This window comes from Mizuhopecten yessoensis, unplaced genomic scaffold, assembly GCF_002113885.1.
Source record: "Mizuhopecten yessoensis strain PY_sf001 unplaced genomic scaffold, ASM211388v2 scaffold5459, whole genome shotgun sequence".
Taxonomy (NCBI): Eukaryota; Metazoa; Mollusca; class Bivalvia; order Pectinida; family Pectinidae; genus Mizuhopecten; species Mizuhopecten yessoensis.
Window position 1 is genome coordinate 813,670 of NW_018406060.1, and position 22,965 is coordinate 836,634.

Genomic DNA, 22,965 nt, shown 5'->3' on the forward strand with positions numbered 1-22,965 from the left:
TAATCCAGGTGTATTGGACAACACTGCCATTATGATGAAATGGGTTGTAAAAATGAGTCATACTGTTAGATATATGTACAGTGAAATAGCCATTGTATACCTCTATAGCATGGGAATGTGGATTCCTATTTCAATTTTGTTTCTTGATAACAACTTTTGATGCAATGTACCTGAATGTTTGTTATTGCATATTTTGCAGTTGAGTCTTAATGAATGGCAAAATTCAGCCTTTTTTTGTTCTATTTATTTATTTATCAATGTATATTTGATTCCTGCTCAAAGTATTGTTATGTAAAGGAATAATGTTGATGTACACTTCAAATTAAGTAGTTTTACCCGTTACCTCTTGTGGTACAAACGATCCACTAAGACTTGATGAATTGTGGTATAGTCAGTTTGAATCTTGTTACACTTTTAACGTAGTTATTTAATTAGTGAATATCCAAAATATTTTTCTGACTTCTTAGCTATTCTATTGTGCATGTCCAAGGGTTAGACCCCCTTTACTGGTAAAACTAGTTCACCATTAACGCCGTATTTATGCACATGTTGAATGAATGAAGTCTAGTCTAAAATGGTATGCTGACTGTGATAACATATTATGGTATATCTCCTTAGTCCAGAATTTCAGCCTCCAACAGTGAGTTTCCCAATCCGTTACAAACTGGACTAATGAGGTTACACCATGTGAGATTTCTGTTCTAGTAAACTGATTTGTTTTAAACATCAATGCTATTTTCAAGAAGTAGTGTATTTGTTATTAAAGTTAGAAAACATTGTGATATTGTGTTTATGTTACTAAATACTGCATATCAGCTCTGAATAATATCACGGACACAAGTAGCAAAACATTGGAGAAAAACCTTCATAAAATTTATAATGTTCGTGATAGTTTTGGCCTGTGAGTTTTGCCAATTTGCATTAGCTATCACACACCAAGGCGTCTTAATGTTTGAATTCTTTGAACTGAGCCAAAATGCCCACCTCTTGCATGTCTGTCGACCCCCAATGTGAGATAAACTATATCTCTGTATAAAAGTATTTTATTTAGGGTTGAATACATTTTACATGATACTGAATGTAAATTTGAAACCTCTACTTCACCATTAGATAATGTTTGTATTTTAAATTTGTTGCTGTTTTATTTTTGCTGATTCATGATTACATTATAAATTTGGGAGAACAGGATCGTATTTCCTATGTTTACTATATTTCAATTAGGCGACAAATTTCATTCGAAAAGCTTTTAGAAATATCTGTCAAAGAATTTGACATCACAGCATGATTATTAACAGATTACTCTACCAGTTTGGTAGAAAGGCCGGAGTTATTTCTGATCAAAACCATTCACAGTAAAACGTTGTCTGTGTTATGGTTTCTTAAAAACATTTTGAGTTTGTATTTTTGTTTAGTGGCTGTACAACGCAAATGCCAAACAATCCTGATGAATAATAATGCTATAAGCATACTTCCAAGTTACGTAACCCACAGTTACTATCCTCGTCTGTCAATACACCTATAATATAATTATAACATTATAGATGTATTGACAGACGAGGCTAGTACCTGTGCGTCACCAAAGGCATCCTCCAGCGTGTTTCAAGACGGTCAATGAAGTTACTTCAAGTTTTTGAAGCAGTTTTTTTTTTTTTTTGATAAACAAACTTTGATCTATGATAAACAAATTATATGGTTAAATACATAATAGATGTATTTGGATGATTTGGGCAATCATACGGGGCACCAAGGCTTACAGAAAGTCAATTTCTGGCAGTGTTGTGGAGAGATGGTAGGCTTCAGATGGGGTTCGGGTTTCAGCTTCCTTTGTTACGCCTTGTTTGATGCAAAATTGTATCTCCTAGTAATGTGAATCCATATTCTGTTAACACGGCTACCACCCAAGGAACCTACAACTCTTTTGTTGCTGTTGTTGTCAGTTGAAGGTTTCCGACAGGTGAGGGTGTTACATAATGTTGTAATTTTCAATCCACGGATTGGTCTTTTTCTTGTTGAAATTACATTATTTACTTGTGCTATAGATATGTCCCCAGTGTTGATTTATATTTTCTGTTTTCCATGAGTATGTTCTGTTGATTTTAAATTTATCAACTATATATTTTTTTTATTTTTTTTTTGCATTGTGTTGAATCCTGATCTTTTACCATTGACCTCATTTAGTTTTCCTTTATTGGTTCTCTCTAAAACATAAAACTGAGAGTTTGAGATTTTAAGATATTTGTTTTTGACAGGAGGTGAACAAACTGTGGTGTTATTTTTCTTGTTTACCTATGTTTTATGACGTTATGTTGTGAAATGGAGTGTGAAGGTATGCATACTAATTTATTCCTATTCAATTTAGTTTAAACAGTTGTTCCATTATTTTTAGCGTTATCTTTCGTTATAGTTAATTTATTTTCCTCTTTGTTCTTTGTTTTAAATTATTCTAAAGTTCTTTCAATCATCAATGGTGCTTTGGTGCTTAGATTCATTGTTTACTATTATGATGTGTTTCAATTATCATTTATGTAGTCATTTTTTACTTTCCCGAGATTTATGGAAAATGTATTCCGAAACATCTCACTGTATTCACCATGTCTTTTTAGTTTTGAAATATATCTATCTATACAGTTTGTAAAAAGTTCCACATTATTTGTATTGGTTTTTGTTCAAATTCAAAACTATCACTCGAAATATTGCGTTTTGATCATCAAATGCACAAAATTGACATTAATGGTAAGCATATACATTTATTGTTCAGTTTGAAATTCTACCTAAACATTTCAGAAAGATGAAGTGTTCCAGATTACAGTAACATGAAAATTACCCGAGCAAGGGAGTGTACCCGTTATTAATGTTTTATTTGATGATGGTTGATGACAAAACAACTCACATATTTCGTGTATTATTATTTCAACACTGGAACATTTTTTTATTTTGAATCATAAAATAACATTCATGATCTAAAATGGTCATTTATAAACGTAAAGGATTTATTTATTTTTAAAACAGTTCATAGTAGGGCAAATGATCGCAAGCTTTTACCATATAAAGGGAGATAATACGAAGCGAAGCACATTCCCTTTGTTGGCTTTGATTTAAACTTTTGAAAGACAGGGTGATTGAGTGCTTATGTTTAATACATACTCGAATAAAACGAAAATTTTATCTTTCAAAATGCACACATACAATTAGGTTGCATAAGAGAAAAAGGCTTCCTGGTAATGCATACTTTTTTAAAATAAAAACAAGCAAAATGCGTCTTTTAAAGTAAAATGTGTTATGTTTTCATTGTTATACTTTTTTTTTTATTTAATCACTATTAATCGATGTCATATTCGAATTCTGCCTCTCGTGTTTTACCGCATAGTTTAGTAAGGACCTGTCCTTCCTGGCGAATCCATTTGTTTGCCACTGAAAGGGAATTCGAAATGAGTATCTTCGAAAAAGACTATAACGTAATGATTAATACAGCAGAAACGGAAATCAGTGGCTATTTGTGGAGTATCCCAAGACGACTGTTGACTTACATGTGATAAACTAACCTAAACTAGTAATTCGTGATTAAGAATAAGGATAGACTGTAGCATACTTAATCACTTAAACATAATGGGATACTCCAGGGGTTACGCTCACTTTCGCTCTCTGCACCCCTGGAATATGTCGTAGCAAAATCGAAGGCACGAAGATAACTGTTTGATTGGTCTCCGGTAAAAAAAACACCTGACCAATCGCTAGCCTGACACCAGTCCTTAGAAGATTACAAAGGAGCGACACCCGACTTCAAAGCCTGTCAATTTTTACCGTTACGTGACCGCGAGATTCTTTTGATGTACATCAAAGGATTGAACTATTCTTGTCTCATTAACAAGATGGCGCACACTGGGCCTTCAATTTCACTATGACATATTCCAGGGGTGCAGAGAGCGTAAGTGAGCGTAACCCCTGGAGTGTCGAGGATGCCTATGGTTACAAAATTGCTTTTACATCGCGCAATATGTCAGTTGCAACTTTAGCTATACTATTTGACGCTAATATTTTCATACGTTGTGACAATAAAAAAACCCGTCTAATTCTTAAATTCCTTTCCCGTCCATTTTAAAGTTAATTAAAGATTAAAAATCATATGAAATTAAAATTCAAGTAATATTTTATATGTTTGGGTCGACTTCGTTTCCTTATAGCTATGGCAATTACAATTTGAAAAATAACTTGGGGGAAAAAATGTTGAAAGCTCATTTCTGCCTGCGTTTGACTTGACTCGTGGATTTAAGGGGAATATTTTACTAAAACACATAATCTACCTTATGTTCTGTCCCAAAAAACATGTAGATATGGGTCTCAGTATTTAATAAATCATTCATTAATTCATTCATTTATGCTATTAACAAATTCAAGTCTCGTTATTCAATTTTAGCCTACGACTAAATCAGTGTTGAAAATATCAAAACAACGTATGATCAAGCCTTTGGTTACCCCATCTCCATCCCCCACCTCCGACACGGGTCGGAGTCGGACTGGGTAGGGAACTTACCCCATTTAGATCCTAGTAAGACTGGACAGCCAGCATGTAGCATTCTTTCATCCTTATCACCATTAGGAAGAACGTTGTACCAAAATGCAGCGCTACCCTTCAAGCAAATGTTATACCAATCAGTTGTAAGGCAAGATATGATTCTTCCGACAGAATGAGACAATGTTGCAACAATCAATAGTTTTTTCCGAAATACGGCAATTTTTTTTTTTAACACAATAGTTTTCTGTTGTTTTACATCAATTTTAAAATCAAAATACTTGATGTATAACTTCTTCCACAGCAAGTTGTAAGTTTATGCGCATATATATGTAGACTTGATTTACATATTTATGAGACTATTGGTGATGGTTGATCGTTAAAAAAATGAGTTTATGGAAGCCCCTTTAGGCCCCTTGTATATGAATAATGGCTCAAAAACCCCAACCAAGTGCAATTTAGCTGTTTTTGACCTCTGAAATATGAAAATATGGTTAAGCACATTGCTTACACTCGCAATAAATGTCTCAACCTTGTAACAGTCAACAGACTATTGAGTGTGGTGATCCGTGTTGGACGGGAGAGAAAAAACACAAATGTTTAAACGAATTAAGTGCCCAATGCTTTTTGATAGTATAGGTGTTATATTTTTCATTTAGACTATCATATTATTCTGATATAAAGTCAAACACCTGTGCTACAGTTAAGTTGTCTATCTCTCCTTACTGAAAGGTTTACTTGTAAGAAAACGAGATGATGATTCCATTAATATTTATAGTAAGGTAGCATTTGTCAGTTGAATTAATTTAAGATATTTTTGAGTTCAGTAATCTTTGTCTGCTATGTCATGCTGGGTTACTATTAGTTAAGTAGCACACGTCAGATAAATCCTGATGTATTGAAAAAAAAATTAAAAAAATGATAAGCGAAATAAACTTTTCACAAATACTGTATATAAGTGAGAAATTTACATTTCGAAATGTTTGGCAGACAAACCATCCTCGATACTCCAGAGGTTACGCTCACTTTCCCTCTCTACACGGTGTAGAGAGCGAAAGTGAGCGTAACCACTGGATATCGAGGATGCAGACAAACTTACCTTCACAACTGGTACCCTGGCTCTCAGTTTCGGGAAAACCGTTGCTCCGCCAGCCTTCACAGAACTTATCTACCAAATCAACATATATAAAGACACAATATGCACATTCACTGGCAATTATTGAATCCCTTTGTTTAGCTTACTTGGTAGGACCAAGATGAGCTTATGCCATACCGTGGTGTCCGACGTCCGTCCGTTCATCAACAATTTCTTCAAACGACTTCTTCAGAACGACTGATTGGAACTTAAGTTGACTGCAAGCAACTATAGGGGGTTGAGGGGTGGGGCTATCAGGATTGGCCTTAGGAACTTACCCTATCCCTGGAATCTGTTTTGCAATTCTGCTTTCGATGACAATATTTTGCCATGATTGCCTAAATATTCAGGTGAGCAATACAGGTTCAGAGAGGGCCTGTTGTTGTAACTCGAAATCAAACTCTCCCTTGTTATCTACGTTAAAGGCTATTTTACCTTATCCTAGGTTCAGGGTAAATGACTCCACAAAGTTAAGACTTGGTGTGTGAGTTGCCCTGTTGAGGAATCCTATTGCATTGTCTGTCAAAGGTCAATGTCACCGTTACTAAACAATAATATTCCACATAAAACAAATCCAATCTGGATGCTCACTTAAGAACAAATGAAAGCACATGGTCGAAACTTAGTATGTCGGTTGTCCGAGGTCACGGGAAGAACCTTATTGCTTTCTGGGATCCTTCGTCAAAGGTTTCTAATTGCAGACTGTTCTTGATCTAAACAAAATCAGACTTTTTATGTGGGTTGACTTGACGTCTTTTTTTTTGCAAAATGTTTCTTAAATGTAATAATTAAATATTTCAGATAGACTTGTTTCAAGTAAAACATTTATCCAAAGGTGAAATTAATTTAATCTTCATATATATGATTTAAAAATTATCATTGCTACCAATAAGAAAAAAAGACGTAGCGAACAATCATGTGCGAGGTTCATGTGCTGAAATGATCTTACGTAAAACATCCATGTAGCTATTCTCTCCCCACTGTATCTGCAATCATCCGAGGATATTACCGTCGAAGGCTTCCAAATAGGAATATTCTGAAACAAAACATCAACGAAAAATATTAAAATATTTTTACGTTGATACAAAATACATTTGCATATAAAATTACTCAAATAATAAATTAAAAGTTAAACGCCACAGCAACAGCAAACGTAGGTTTGTTGTCAGATAACGTTAGATTTTGATGAGCGTTGACAAAAAGTACGAGGAAATATTAAATTTCACGAACAAATATTCACTTTTTAATGTTTCTATAATATAATAGTGGTAACTGTTGAGAATTATCTTAGTTATTTCAATAACTGGTCCTTTATTAATATTGTTAAACTCATATGCTCCCATGGTTTTAGGAGGAGTCAAGTTTTTTGTGATAAATCTGAAATGAATCTATTTTCGACTCGTCAACAACACGTATGTAAAATTGAAACACAATCGTTAACAAAATCGAATTATTTGACAGCACTCTTTTCTTTGCATTGAGGGTGATATATCGAATAACATATATCGGGAACTTATAAGAAGTGTGGTCAGTACAGTTAACACACTAGGCTGTCCAGTTCGTTACATTGCAGTAAACACACAAGATTTTCATTCGTGTGATTTGTGGAGCTAAAACCCCAGAATGGCATTGGTGTGCTGGTTGTGTACTACACTTCATAGTAAAACCCAGATTAATGTGAACTACCACGAAGGTAATTAAAAGTTAATTTAACTAATTTAATTAAATTACTAGGCTACCATTGGTGTCGGTTGTTCAGTAAATCAAACCTACCAGATTGTCATAGTGAGGCGCGTACATTCCTCCTATTCCATAGTTCGCTATCTGAAATAATTATTTTTGTTTGTTTTATACAGTTTTGAAACAGAACAAAAAACAGAGGTTTAAACATACGTGGTTTTTAATTAATTGGTACTGTGTTTCTCCGGCTAACTAAATTTATATTTTACTACATGTCAAATTTATTTATCTGCTACTGGTCCACCAAAAAATACTGACTGAGAATCAATTTCTTAACAATATTAACGCTACATTGTGCACCACCATACCTGGTATTGTTCAATGCTGGTATTTTGTAGTCTGAACGTGGTATCGAGTCCCGTGACAAGACCTATTCGCCTGTTTAATTTCAATAAACGCTCGTTTCCTTTCGCAGCATCAAACAACCAGCCACTATAATTCATAAGTAGAAATAAGACCAACTTAATTTTAACATGCGTTGACACGAAGAGATGAACCGCTAAGTTGATCACATAATGATATGCACGCAAAGATTTGCATGTTATGATGTATACAGAATGATGTACACGTAATGATTGTGACAATGGACTCATGTGTTTTCCCTTATCCTTTTCTCTTGGTCGTTAAGGCATTGAGGATTGGAGAGAGCACGGATTAGTAAAAAACTGACGTTAACATGTTTGTAAAGGTTATTATAATCATATATAAATATGATGTAAGGGATACGATGTACAAAGCTCTATTATTTAGTCCTTTTTTCATATGAACGTAGTTTTGTTAGCTCACTAGGCACGAATTCTTACTGAGTTAATGCCGTGGTACGGCGTATGTCTGACGTCAATCTGTTAACTTTACATTTGGAAAGTAACTTATCCAGAATGTCTTAGATATTTTGACTAAATTCGCTCTATACAATTGTCGGATAAAAAAGGTGCTTACCACTTTGTAAACAGAGTTTGTGGACTACCTGTAGGTAGAATACAATGTAGGTCTAAATCTTTGGAATTCTACCTCTTGAGTACAAGTAAGATTTGAGCCTGGTTTTGTTAAGAGCATCCTCCACCCAGGGGACTAAATGGTATATAAATAGAGGATGAAACCCTTCTTGGGGCAAAGGAGTGGACCTTAATAGGTGAAATATAGATAAAGAAATAAGATTTGGTGTAAGTCGTCCTTAAGTTAAGGGGATTACACATTGTGTAGAGGGGCTGGGCCCAATATTGGCCCAACAGAGACATATCTTGAAAAGTCTTCTCCTTGAGAATAAAGTAGAGATAAACTTGGTATTGTCTAGAACATCCTTAACCGAAGGGGACACTATGTGGTAAAACGGAGAGTGTGATCTTTATTGGGTGAGAGGGATGGAGAATAACTTTATTATGAATATTCTAATTCTTAAGTGCATATTGAAAGATTTAACCTTATTTGGTCTGAAGCATCCTTTGGTCAGGGTGATGATTAAGGTACTACTCACTGAGCTATTGATGAGCTTGGCCTCTTGACTGAGCTATTGAGGGCATTGGCATCTTTACTGAGCTATTGAGGACCTTGGTCTCTTTACTGAGCTCTTCAAGACCTTTGCCTCTATGCTGAGCTATTCAGGACCTTGGCCTCTTTTAAAATTTATTGATGATTTTGTTCGTATTTTGAGTCTGACTGATCATTTTGAATCTACCGTCCTGTCCTCAGTTTTTATAATTAAATAGCTCACAGATGTAGTTATTATAACAATAATACCATTAAACAAATGCTTTTGATAGATTATATGGTCAGTCTACTTTTAGTATGAGAGGGTAATATAAATAAAAGCTGATGTCAAGGTTCATCTACCGTGTCTGAGATTGAGAGGACAAGATTTGCTCGGCAAGATCATAGATGGCAAGATAGGTAAAGTGAAAGACCAAAGAAGCAGTTAAAAACCATATCGTTTGTTTGTTTGTTTATATATATTACATTAGCTTCGTGAACTATGCTTAACATTTTCGGTAGGTTTGATTCTGGAGCGAAAATGAAACAAGTCTCGCAAGCTCTATAGGCAGTGGGGGCATGCATGATATTTCTAACTGCTGAGGAAAGGAAAGTGAAAGATCTGCTAAAGTCGTCTAAGAGTTTAAAAGTGAAGTGACCACTATTGTCGTATTGTAGATTAATGCAAAAATATTTAGAAACATGTGTTATTAGATGCACAATAGCATATGATGTTAAATAAGTCGGACCCCAGACTTTACATGACTGTTGGTCTACTTACGTGAAGCTCACGCGATTTTCGCTTACAGCGCTTTCATTTTTAGTCAAAACCGTCGACCTCTCCATCTACGAAAAGATATGAATTTTGTAGTTAATCTAAAGACGAATAATTGTGAACCGACAAATTCTATTCTCTTTTTTATTCACAATTTGATCCAATTCATTCACAGTAACATATTGATGTGGATGGTCAAAACAACTTCTTTTCTTTCAACATTGTCTGATAACTGTAGCTAACCAAGGAACGTTCACATACAAGTGATGTGCTACCAGAACTCATCAAGAGACATATTTTAAGTTGCATCTTTCAACAATATTGAATTGATTTCGTATTTGTTGTTAGATACATTGTAAATGACACATATCAACCTGAATTCTGTAGAAAATACTAGTATATGGTAACAATCTCTCCCTCATCCCCCACGCGATAAACTTCAAATCCTGATTTTTACAAGTTCCTTATAAACAAATTTAGGAAACTCCTTACATTTTCGTCCTCAAAATCGTGTTTTAAGGAAATTTAACCTAATTTTTAATTCAAAAACTTATTTCCTCAAGTTAAGGAATACCCTTGAAGCTGGTCCCATTTACCATAAAGAATATATAATATACCAAGTTTATACTAACCACAGATCAGCTTCTCTTGCCAATTGCTTCATTTGACCTCAAATGAAGTAATCTAAATTTAAATTAATCCTTATAATATCATATCATTGAGCTCATATTATTGAGCTTGTCGGTAAGGCGTCAAAATCACTGTTGTATAACGAAAAGGACGAGTAATCAGTATCTTAGGTGGGAAAATATGCTCTTATACACATAGTTTCATACATGACAGACGCTCCAAGTCGGCATGTCAATACAATATGTAAGATCTTACTTATTGTTCACATATGGGTTTCAGAACAGTTTGGGAAATTGATGAAATGGTGATTTGCATTGAGTATGAGAAATACAAAAAAAAATACAAAAAAAAAGTCAACTTCTGATGTCGCAATATTAATTCAGCCGTAACAGACGTAGGACATGTTTCTGATGTTGTTTTACAACGATTTTCTTATCTAAAGATGTTTTTGATATGGTACTTGTCTGATAAGTTACACTGATTATGTCTCGTTATCGGATGCAGGGCAAACTTCACACTTGAAATGCTGACAAGTTAGAAATTGTGTACTTAAAACATGTGACAATCGACATTACAGGATGTGAGTGGAGATATTTATACACTAATCGATTGTTCGCGTGCTGTCTAATGAATCAGTAAAGTTATATTCTACAACATCGGCCTTCGACAAAATGGAAACTCTTAGTCTACATGAAAAGACAATTGACGTAACCGTCCGAGAATAAATAGAAATGTGTTGAAATGCCGATAAATTATTATTTTAAAAAGGCAAGATGTAATGCCTTATTATCGACTTCATTAACATATCTTTGTACCATATTAACAACTAAAGTACAAAATATATGCAAATTACATATATGAAATTCGATGTTTAATAAGAGTATTTGAATATGACGTGTCAGGGTTTTTGAATGTAGAATAACTATGCCATCTTTTGGACGGTTGCTTGAACTATTGCATAATATTCAACTTTTTGAAAACATGCCATATAAACACACCCTTCTATCTAAGGTGGTATTCTATCTAAGCTGGAAGCTGATCATGTTTAATTTAATTATACATCATATAAGCTTTTCAGAGTTTTAATAACCAATGTTAAAATTAAAAATATGTCAATATTCAGTATTAAATATATCCATTTTGTAGTCCTTGTGCTGCTATGGGCTGTTAGTTGTTATGAATATGACAAGATGAAATTTGTTATTTTATTTTGTAATGATTTTGTACTTTAAACATAACATTACAATATTAATAAGAGATGATGATGAGCGTTACCACTATCTAAGCACTCCTTCCCATCTAGGATAGATCACAACAAAAATATGTGACACTTGACTGTCGGACTGTAGTACTGATTTCATATCTTAAATTTGAGAAATGATATAATGCACATGTATTGCTAAACTTGATTATTCTTAATATATGTCTAATGTTAATATACAGGGCTATATTGTATAATTAGAGTATTTGTATTGTGTGATTGGTAAATGTAAAGACAGGCAATACATTGATGGATTTAACTCCTTAACATGTAATACTGTTCTTGGTTTTTTTGAGATATTGGAAATTTAAGTATATATATTTTAACTTGTCTTGTATTTGGTTTCTTAAAGTGCAATGTAAATAAAATGTAATGTAATATATAAGCATTGATATAGTTGACTGTAAACTCTTAATATGTAGTGATGGTTTTATTCTATCTTGTATTGCATTTATTGGTTTAAAAGAAGCAATATAAGCATAGAAATATTTGACTGTAGACGATTTAATTATTGTTATATGTATGTAACGATTGTATCATTTATATATGCAAATCATAAATTAATTTAGTGCTCATTTTTTATTTCAATTTATCAATTTCATACCCCAATTTTTTTTATTAAATTTATTAGATAAATATCCAAAAAAATACCTAACATATCACATACACAGAAAAGCTACCAGTCACGCAGGAAACTTTCACAAACGAGAACACCCCCTTTTCAGTAATATGACTGTATTTACAAATATACCCTGTGGTCAGTATATGTGTTTACCTTTCTGACAGTGTTATAGCTGCATTTCTAAAATGATTACCCAAAGGTAATTAGTTTATATCTTAGCATCGGTGACCGTATATCTAAAGTTATCCTAAAGGATAAATGCAAATAATTATATATAATAAAACGTTTCTAAAAGGAAGGTAATTATGACGTTAAAGTAACTCTGATGAAGAACCATAAGGCCATAAGGTTTTAAAAGTCGTCATTGAGTGGCTGTGTCATTTCTACAACTTGGACTTTGATACATTTAAAACTTAAAAATCTTATTTGAAAGTGTATGAATTACTCACAATTTTCCCCGCTGCAGTTCGGATAAATTGTATTTCGGAATCGAATAAGACATCATGGAAAAGAGTGAGTCGTGGAATGTTGTACATTACTTCCTCCTTTGACCAATAGTAAGGAATTCTTGTAGGTCGTAGGTAACACCTAAGCAACGACATCTCTTGTGCAGTCTGAAAAAGAATGTGGGAACTAAATAAAATAACTTTAAAACTATTTATAGTCTTCAATATAGTGAACAATCCCCTGAAAATGTTTAACGGATTAACGAAATGGGATAATTTCCATTTCTTCGAAAATCGTTATTTTCACCTCATAATGATTTTGACATTGATGAAGTTATTGTATTTTAAGACTGCAGCTAGTGGTACACCTGTGTAAACACGTGTACATCACGTGTACAACGATGTGAATGACACGCAGGATACTTACCCTTAACTCACCTCTACACAACGACCTGTAGACTTCGTCTCGGACAGACGATACCTCAGGCTCCAACACTTTAGAGTGTACAGCTATCCTGTAGCTCCGTGACATGTACAAATGATAGTCGGCTTTAATGTTGTTGTCATCTACAACATAAAGTAGCCCCTATCAGCAAACATTATGTAATCAAACACATGTCATCTGATATCTGATGGTTAAGTCAAGCGTTGAAAACGACCCAATTCGAGCATGGATTTGTCCAATATGGCATTATATCATTGGTTTAAAGTATATGTCTATACAAGAGTATTTAAATATGGGTTTCTAAAGTCATACCAATCATATATCACACCAAAGAGAGCACACTCAACACCACAGACAACATTATAGGTTTTGAAAATTAAGTAATTCAAAGTTTCTGGTTCAATAAACTGCAGAGAGCACACTCACGCAATTCAATGGTTCAAAGTGTCTGGTACAATATCTTGTAAGTGAGTAAACTGCTGTAACCCCTCTCTGTAATTAAGTATACTGTAAGTTTTGCATTTGGAATGTCAAAAACTAAACAAAAGCAAAATAAAATGAAACACGCATGACACAATCTATTAGAACGATTTTGCCTTGATGACATCCTCGATATCCAGGGGTAACGCTCACTTTCGCTCAATACACCCCTGGCTTATGGCATAGCAAAATCGAAGGCTCAGTGTGCAGCATCGTGTGGATGAGACGAGAAGACTCGTTTGTTCCTTTGATGTACATCAAAAGAATCTCGCGGTCGCGTAACGGTAAAAATTGACAGGCTTTGAAGTCAGTCATCGCTCCTTTGTAATCTTCAAAGGACAAGTATCGGCCTAGTGATTGGTCAGGTTATTGTACCTGACACCAATCAAAGAGCTAGCCGCGTGCGTTCAATTTTGCTATGACATATTCCAGGGGTGTAGAGAGCGAAAGTGAGCGTAACCCCTGGAGTATCGAGGATGCGTTGATGAATACTGCATGGCATTACTACAGCCGTTAATTAGGAGCATGGTTTTTATATCACAAATGTAAAAATCCAATAGTATATCTCTTACACTGACCTATATACAGGAAAGGTGTTATTATTTCCACAGATTTCCATGGCATTCCATACTAAAATGGAAACAGAAAAAAAGCGCATTTATATTATGTAAATGTCCTCATTCATTTCTATTTATCCATTTTATCATATTTAAGAAACATTAGAAACTTCAAAGAGCCCAGAAAAACGAAAAGTTATCAATTTTATGAAACATCCTCATTGGGGTGTTTCATTGAAAATGATAAAAGAACGTCAGACGACCTTTTATACAAAGAAACCTGAACACATACTTATTTCGAACATATCGAATCCAAACATTTACAATATAACTATGATGATATTTTAATTAAAAATAAGCCGCCTGAAAATGAATAGAGAAAGTTTATAGTTATACACATAACTCAACCAAGTACTAATACACAGGTTATGTTGGGTAATAAACTTACAACGCATTAGTAAGCCCGCACTAACCTACCTCACTGTACTCCTTAGCTAACATTGACTTTATAAGCATATCCTCGTCTTTGGAAACATTATATCGTTCTAACAGTTTCTCTAGCCACACGATTTTCTGAAATCCTTTTGCATGATGTGATATGTCTATGATGTCTGAGCTTGTGAGAGGTTCTGTCTTTGTGTCTAAAATTATTCCCGACATCAGTTTGTCTATGTCAAGGTCGTACGTTTTCCATAACCGGAGGATGGCTTTTGCCGTTCCATTCACATCATCTAGTGTTACAGGCGGTCCACCTTCCTCATGGAGTTCGAGTATACTGTTGGAAAACTCTGAAAGAGAGGACTGACATACTACAGATATAATACTAACAGAGTAATTTGCACAAAAATAAAAACATGAGTAAATTATGATACAGTAGTCAATAATTATTGTGGGAATTTCATTTTAGTTGGTTTCAAGGGTAATAATTATCTACGGATTCATTATATCCACGAATAAACATCCTCGATATCCAGGGGTTACGCTCACTTTCGCTCTCTACACCCCTGGAATATGTCAGAGCAAAATTGAAGGCTCAGTGTGCGCCACCTTGTTGATGAGACAAGAAGACTAGTTCGATCCTTTGATGTACATCAAAAGAATCTCGCGGTCACGTAACGGTAAAAATTGACAGGCTTTGAAGTTGTGCGTCACTCCTTTGTTATCGTCAAAGGACAGGTATCAGCCTAGCGATTGGGCAGGTTTTTTTTTTTTTACCTGAGACCAATCAAGAAGCTGTCTTCGTAACTTCAATTTTGCTATGACATATGGATATCGAGAATGCGAATAAATAGCATGTTTAAAATGTGACATTATGTGATTTTCTGTATATTTGGTCAAGTAGCACTGGGGCTAAACGTCAATTGAAATCAGCGATTCTTCAACCTTTTTTAGCGCCGAAAGTCTATTTGAACATTTTTCAGGATCGATAAGACAGATCAAGGATAAGGAAATGTCAAGGTATCGCGGCCATGAGTGCAGCTTTTCTGAGTTCGAGGAACATAATGCGCTCATCTTTATACAGAAAACATCGTCGATGAGGATTACGTTTCTAATTGTGCAATACTGCAGGTACTCGTTATGACTAAACCATACTTTTTTTTTATTTTGACTTTTTTCGTGGCTTCGCGGGAAATGAACTTCCAAGAATTTATGAGACTACGAAAGTTGTTTTTGTTGGTGTTTTTTTTTTGACAAGGGCCTTTATATTTTGGGTTGGGGGGTCATATCAAACGCTTATCTCACAAGTCCCTGGTATTAAACGCAGAATAGCGGATCCACTGTTACATGTATGCGCTTTCAGAGTGTTTATTAGTAAGCTGACCATTACTGGCATTAAGAAGATAAATGTCTAGATCAACTGAAGAAGATTTTGTTGTTGCTGTCAGAATATGTTAGAGGACGTACGTTTTTAGAAAATATATTTATTTGATAAAACACATACCATCTGATTGTGACATAATCAGGTGGTTTTTTTTATTAATCTGCTACACATGGAGACCGTTTCCGTTTGCAATTCTCCCTCTTTTTATTAAATAACATAACTTACCAACCAAACGTTTTGTTATTTTTATGACCCCATTTCAGATTCATATACTCCATCAGGAGTTTTCCAAATGTCTGCATTTTAGCCATTTTAAAAGTTACATGTAAAACTAATAATAAAGGGCTAAATTTATGTAAACTGTTCCAAAATTTTCTTCTGTTATATGAAGTTGCCACCAGATAATGCTTGGCATAATCATTGTATTGTTATAGCAGTTCTTTATACAGTTATATAAACTCGTTAATTATCACTTTCTGTCGCTTTTGTTGGCGTAGGAACAGTAGACATTTCAATTTCACGCTTTCTTGTTTTCAGATATATATTTACCCGTCACACTTGATATCTCCATACACGTGTCACAGCAGATCGAGCTAACGACCTCATCCCATAATAAAGCCCTCTTAAGTAGGTGAAAGGCTGTGATTGGATTATCGCCGAATTCTGCATTGTCACAATGGGGCAGGCGCACAGCCTTCACGTGATTCAAAAATCTGAAGAAATAATTGCAATAATTCTCACGTGAGTAGAAATTAAAATATGATTTATGTTAATTTCAGGAGCACTCAGAAATATCAGATTGTGCATCCACCTGGTTCATCCTATTATATAAGGTAATCAAGTAACCGATTATCATGCCGTCATATAAATAGATTTTTAAAAAAACAATGTTTATCATATCGACACACAAGAACAACCTTGTATCGCTATAGTCTTTGCTATTGAAACATGCACCGATGTCCATAGAACCTTACAAACTTCAGGATAACGTCCGTACAACTGTTAACAAATTCCAGTAAACAAAATGTCGGTATTATGTGCTTTGTAACATACATGTACATATAATTATATAAAATATCTAATCTGGATAATGTTTCACATATCGTCATTTCTTTATTGCCAGCCTGTTTCGTAATGATACAACGGATATAGAATAATTTAATGATTCACTGTCTTCAACGTATGATGCAAAAATATCGTGTATGATGTTGGATCAGAATGTTAATCTCTCGTTAACTTTGACGTGTTCCAGTCGATAGATGTATTTTTTTCTTCAAATAAACGTTAAACAGTTGGCGCTTTTCTTGGTCGTGTTGCATTCGTGATCTGCACTAGTGAGGACTTCTCATGATCAGTGTTACTGTTAGTCTCTGACGCTTCACGTTCGAGTTTGTTAAGTTGCACCTTGGATTTCCTTTCTGACGCATGGTGTCCTCTAAGATTAATATTTATAAAATGTAAATAGGAAGTCCATCAACAAGAATACTTGTTTCTATAATATGAGATACACAGTCCTATTTCAAAATATCGTCTCGTGGATTGCATGGGGCCAAACGGGGGTCGAGGTATTGTACAAGGAACTGACATTTTTGAGAATGCTTTAATTTATAGTTCATCTATAGCTTTTCCCGTCTTGTCATGTTATTTCTGTGTACTTTTACATGTATGTTGTAAACGTGTTAAAATAATTACTTGTCTTGTCTATCCGTGCTTTTTCTGTTGTGAATGTGTAAAATATGATCTTAACACATACAGAGGTGTTGCGCCTTGAGGGGAGTACTATGTTTATTATTATACCCTCGTCCTGCCACGTTATCTCAGTTAAAACTTGAAACAATACACTTTCTATTGAGCTAATCACTGACTGGTACACCAATCAGTAAAATAAAGGCTGGCAGCATTGTATTGCGACATCATTAACACATTGTCTATATAGATGACACTTTGTAAAATGTTTTGAGAAATACTTGGTATAAATGATCGAACGTGTGCTAAAACATGAGAACTAGTTACACATTATAGTAATAAAAATTGAAAGTTTGAAGCAATGAATATAAGAAATGTATATATGTAGAAATCAACGTCACCTTGAGATGTGTAACATTATAAGATTATATTTCTTTTTCATTTATAATGGTATCAAATACAAAATGGCTAAAAATAGCTCAAATGATAGGTCAATATATTATGTGACTTTTATTACAATATACCTTCTTTATCGGATTATAATGAACCTGTTAAATTCGAACGTCCTGTCCACCTAACAACCCTTAAAAATGGTTGCAACATCATCAACTGTTTGTTTGCTCAAATATGAACAAAAATCAGCAGCATATACTAATAAACTTACGTCAAAATGTTCTGTTTGACATCACGTCCAGCTCGTTGCTCCGACATCACAAACTCATCCAACACGGCTATCAATGTCATCTCCTCCTTGGCCACGAGCTGAACCTCTCTTGTGGATGAGTATATTTTTGATTCCATTTCTTTTGTAAAGAAAATACTCAAAATCACTATGTACGATAGCATTTGCATCGTTTTCAAAGATTATTGAGGTTCCAGATATTCCGAAGTATAAAGGTGTTCAATAAATAGAATTTTACGACAACTTTACACTGGTTGCTTAATGACAAACAGCGAAGATTCATACAGTCAAACCAATGCGCCTGTAGTCGTGTTGCCTAGCCCCAAAGTAGATATACTTATTGTCTTCCGTTTTGCCCGTCACGCCATGATCAGGTGTATCCTTGCCCAGGTTCCTCTCTGTGTGTTACCTACCGCGTCTCTATCAATTATTGATACTTGCTAATGATAGATGTCTATTCGATCGTTTGTTGTCTTCTTAATTGCATTGTATTCCGCCACTGATAACATGCAGATTGGGTACACTTTTTGTGCCGTTGTGCCCCTTGTTACACCTAGTCCTTATATCAGATCATTACCCGAGAACACGGGGACAATGACAAATTAAATAACCCACAAACATGCAACATCTTTAAACATAAAAGTTTTAATATAGTTGACAGGTTGATGATGTTGTGTTTCTTTGTAGATGATATTCAGCTTCCCGACTGTCTCACTTCAATGACTTCCTACGTACCGCTTCAATGACTTCCTACATCTCCCGGTAGTTACTGTATATATAATCTCTTACCTGATCGTACAGGTAGAGTTAGTTTGACAAAAGTTGGTTTTATTGTACTTCTAGTACATGATTATATGTTACAGTACAGGTACATTTGTACATACATGCACCTTTCGGCTAGCATATTTCTTCAATTTTATTAATGTTATTTCAATAAATATCCAAAAATAGGTACTCACTGTTTAATGTATTTCATTTAACCTGTAGAAAATAGCATAGATTTTTAGAAAGAATATAGGGTGTATATTTACAAACAATGACATACATGTATATCCTTTATGTAAGTGTCTAAATATAATATAAGAAAATTCAAATAACCACCAGGTCACGTTAAAAGGCAATGTGTTGTCGTTTGAGAATTGAGTATCAGACAATTCTATGTATGGTACTGTTTGTTATGTTGTCCATTTTGAATATAAACAAAAACGAAAACCTTATTATAATACTATTAAAGACCTAACAACCGCGGGACCCAATCTCTTTCCTCATGGATATTGTCCCGATCCTGTACTACCAAGTTTGTTCACCCAAATACCAGTATTTGTCGGAATAATAACATAATGTGTGTATGTAGGGGTAAGGTGATTTTGATAGGAAGGATGCAATAGGATATAAATTCAAACAGGCGTGCATTAACATCCTTCTTCAAGGATTTCCGACTTTCTAGACGGTCGTGACGTCTGCATCCTCGACATCCAGGGGGAAACGCTCACGTACGCTCTCTACACCCCTGGAATATGTCATAGCAATATCGAAGTCTCAATGTGCGCCACCTTGTTAATGAGACAAGAAGACTAGTTCGATCCTTTGATGTACATCAAAAGAATCTCGCGGTCACGTAACGGTAAAACTTGACAGGCTTTGGAGTAGGGTGTCGCTCCTTTGCAATCTTCAAACGACATATATCAGCCTAGCGATTGGTCAGGTTTTTTTTACCTGAGACCAATCAAACAGCTATCTTTGTGCCTTCAATTTTGCTATGACATATTCCAGGGGTGCAGAGAGCGAAGTGAGCGTAAACCCTGGATATCGAGGATGGAGGGATTTGCACAGCCACCTTTCTGATTATCAATGCTAGCTTTTTGACCTTTTCAAGCTTTCCAGTGAAACATGTCAACGCGCAGTGCTGTAGAACACTTTTAAGCAACTGTGGCAACGATTTTTTTTATAAGGTATTGGTGTGTCATATGAGCAAAGATTACATGGTCATTTTTTTCAACGTTGCACGCAGTATTAGCTGTAACGCTCGGCATCGTGAACTGAAGTTGGCTTATGAGATGTCAGTGGCTATTAAGACTGAAGACATGTTCATCGTATCTTAGTGAATCAAAAATTGACAGAAAATATCAAGATATAAACAGATGCCATGTGGTACAGGGATGTCTACTCTTCTGGAATACATGTTGTCGTAGTTGGGCTTTTTAAGCAGTGCAAGGACTAATGTTTTGTATACGATTGGGGTTTCATTTGAAAACTGAACTGAACCAGAAAAGAGGAAGGATTTTTTGTTCTAATGATGTGATATTAAGATGTACACAACTTTGTCGAGAAATTCGAAGTGAAGATTTCGCCTGCAATGCAAAACGGAGCGAGCTGAAGAAAATCAACCGCTGAATGGAGTTTTTTTTTTTAGTTTAAGCACTAACTAATATAAATTTTCAGTTAAATTGTTTATTTTTAAGGCAGAACAATAGGATGTAAAATAAAAGAGGGATGAGGAATATTCCTTGGTTCAAACTATTTCTAGTTCTAAGAATGTTCCTTCTGTCATACATGTTAGCCTGTCACGCGAGAGGAATGTTTCTTAGTTCATAACTATGAGAGGAAAGTCCACAGTTTATATACGTCATTCTCTAAGGGCGCACGGGCTAGTATACGTACAGCAAATGGATATTTGTCTTATTGTTGTGTTTGCGTAATAGTGGAGAGAAGACCCTCAGTTCATAAGAGGAAAGTCCGACTAAAATGTGACTAGAAGGGAACTTTTGTAGTTCAGACACGTCTGTCTGTTATAAGAGGGGAAGATCACTAAGTTCAGAACTGTGCGCATGTAACAAGAGAAGAATATCCTTTAGTTCAGATCTGACCTGCGACACAAGAATGTTCCTTAGTTCATACCTATCTGCCTTTGATAAAAAGAGAGGGTCATCCTGTAAGTCACGTAAGTGCATATCCATCCTCTACACTCCAGGGGTTACGCTCACTTTCGCACTCTGCAACCCTCGGATATGTCATAACAAATCCGAAGGCTCAGTGTGCACCACCTTGTGGATGAGACGAGAACACTAGTTTGATCCTTTGATGTACATCAAAAGAATCTGTCTACCGTGTAACGGAAAAATTGACTGGCTTTGAAGTCGTGTGTCGCTCCTCTCTAATCCTCAAAGGACAGGTATCAGCCTAGCGATTGATCAGGTGTGGTTTTTTTTACCTGAGACCAATCAAATAGCTAGCAGCATGCCTTCGCTTTTGCTATTTGTCCTAGGCTCGGTTATAACCGGAACAAGGACGTAAAGCCCCATCAATCAGTTTTGCTATGACATATCCCAGGGTTGCAGAGAGCGAAAGTGAGCGTAACCCCTGGAGTATCGAGGATGGCCCATATCCTGTGATGAGAGAGTATTGTTTCAAAGATCAGACCAGCAGATCGGTGATAAAAGACGAATGCTACTAAGTTCAGACATGTCCGTCTATTACACAAGAAGAATGACCCATTCACTTGTGATAGGAAAGGGTGTCCCTTATTGGTTTCACTCTCGTCTTGTGACACGAGAAAAATATCCTTTAATTCACCAAAGTTTGCATGTGAAAAGAGTGTCATGCACCTCAGTTCATTCCTGCCAGCCTGTGACAAAAGAAGAAAAAATCCTTAGTTCAGAATTGTCCGCCTTTGACATGCAAGGAATATGTGTCTTAATTCATATATGTCCGCCAAGGATATAAGAAGTTTCGACAGTGATAATTAAGTGATCATCAGTCCGTAGTTCTGACCTGTCCTGTGACAGGAGATATGTATTTTTGTTCATACTTGTCTGTGACAAAAGAGGAATGACACTTAGTTCAAACTTTCAATTGCGACTCTAGAGTCCATATTTAAACCTGTCTTGTGATCTTCCCCTTTCCTACAGTTTCCTATGTTCAACTGTCATAAAAGAAGCATGTTCTTTAGATCAGATCGACATGTCCGCCTTTTACACGAGGAATGCCCCGCAACTGTAACACGAGAAGAAAGTGCCTTAAATGTAGTTCAGATCTGTTCTGAGACACCATTAATTCACACAATGTTTCAGTCCAGGGTCCGTATTCATGAAACCGTTCTTATCCTCAAGCATGGATTCTGTGCTCAACCCAACTTTCTTGTGACTAACTTAAATCATGTCAAACGATCAAAACGTCCAATGAAAACATTGAAAACAGTATTCGACTCTAAGTCTCTTCAAAGTTTTTAGTTATAAGTTATAAGTTATAACGGGAACAAGAAATTAGGATTGAGCACAAATTCCATGCTTGAGCATGAGAACGGTGTCATGAATATGGGCCCTGGCTGGTGCAGAAGAGGGGTGTTGATCAGTTTATAGCTATCCACCTGTGACAGGTCAGGAATGACTCATTAATTCATGAAACCGTTCTCATGCTCAACAAGAAATCCAAGAGGGATCTTGGCGCCCACCTTTGTACTATCTTATCATAATAATAATAATAATAATAATAATAATATACAGCACTTATATAGCGCCCTATATAATTTGTAAAATTACTCTAAGGCGCTTTACAACATATGGATAATAGTATATAAATATGACATTCATTAGCAGGTGACAGTGAATATTGTCAACCCGAGAAAACCATTGTCACCCGAGGGTGACAATGGGTTTTCTCGGGTTGACAATATTCACTGTCACCTGCTAATGAATGTCATATTTATAT

General features: G+C 35.3%; 1 protein-coding gene across 1 annotated transcript; it reads right to left on the reverse strand.

The window, feature by feature from the left end:
• Positions 1-1,639: 1,639 nt before the first annotated feature.
• LOC110450737 (prolyl 4-hydroxylase subunit alpha-3-like) lies at positions 1,640-18,377 on the reverse strand. Its single transcript, XM_021498417.1, has 13 exons — positions 18,241-18,377; positions 16,440-16,603; positions 14,546-14,856; positions 14,090-14,141; positions 13,014-13,153; positions 12,590-12,754; positions 9,634-9,698; positions 7,694-7,817; positions 7,419-7,469; positions 6,595-6,681; positions 5,610-5,678; positions 4,532-4,628; positions 1,640-3,411 (listed from the first exon to the last, which is right to left on the reverse strand). The coding sequence occupies exons 1-13, from the start codon at positions 18,375-18,377 to the stop codon at positions 3,320-3,322; spliced, it is 1,554 nt and encodes a 517-aa protein (XP_021354092.1). The 3' UTR covers positions 1,640-3,319.
• Between the last annotated feature and the right edge of the window lie 4,588 nt (positions 18,378-22,965).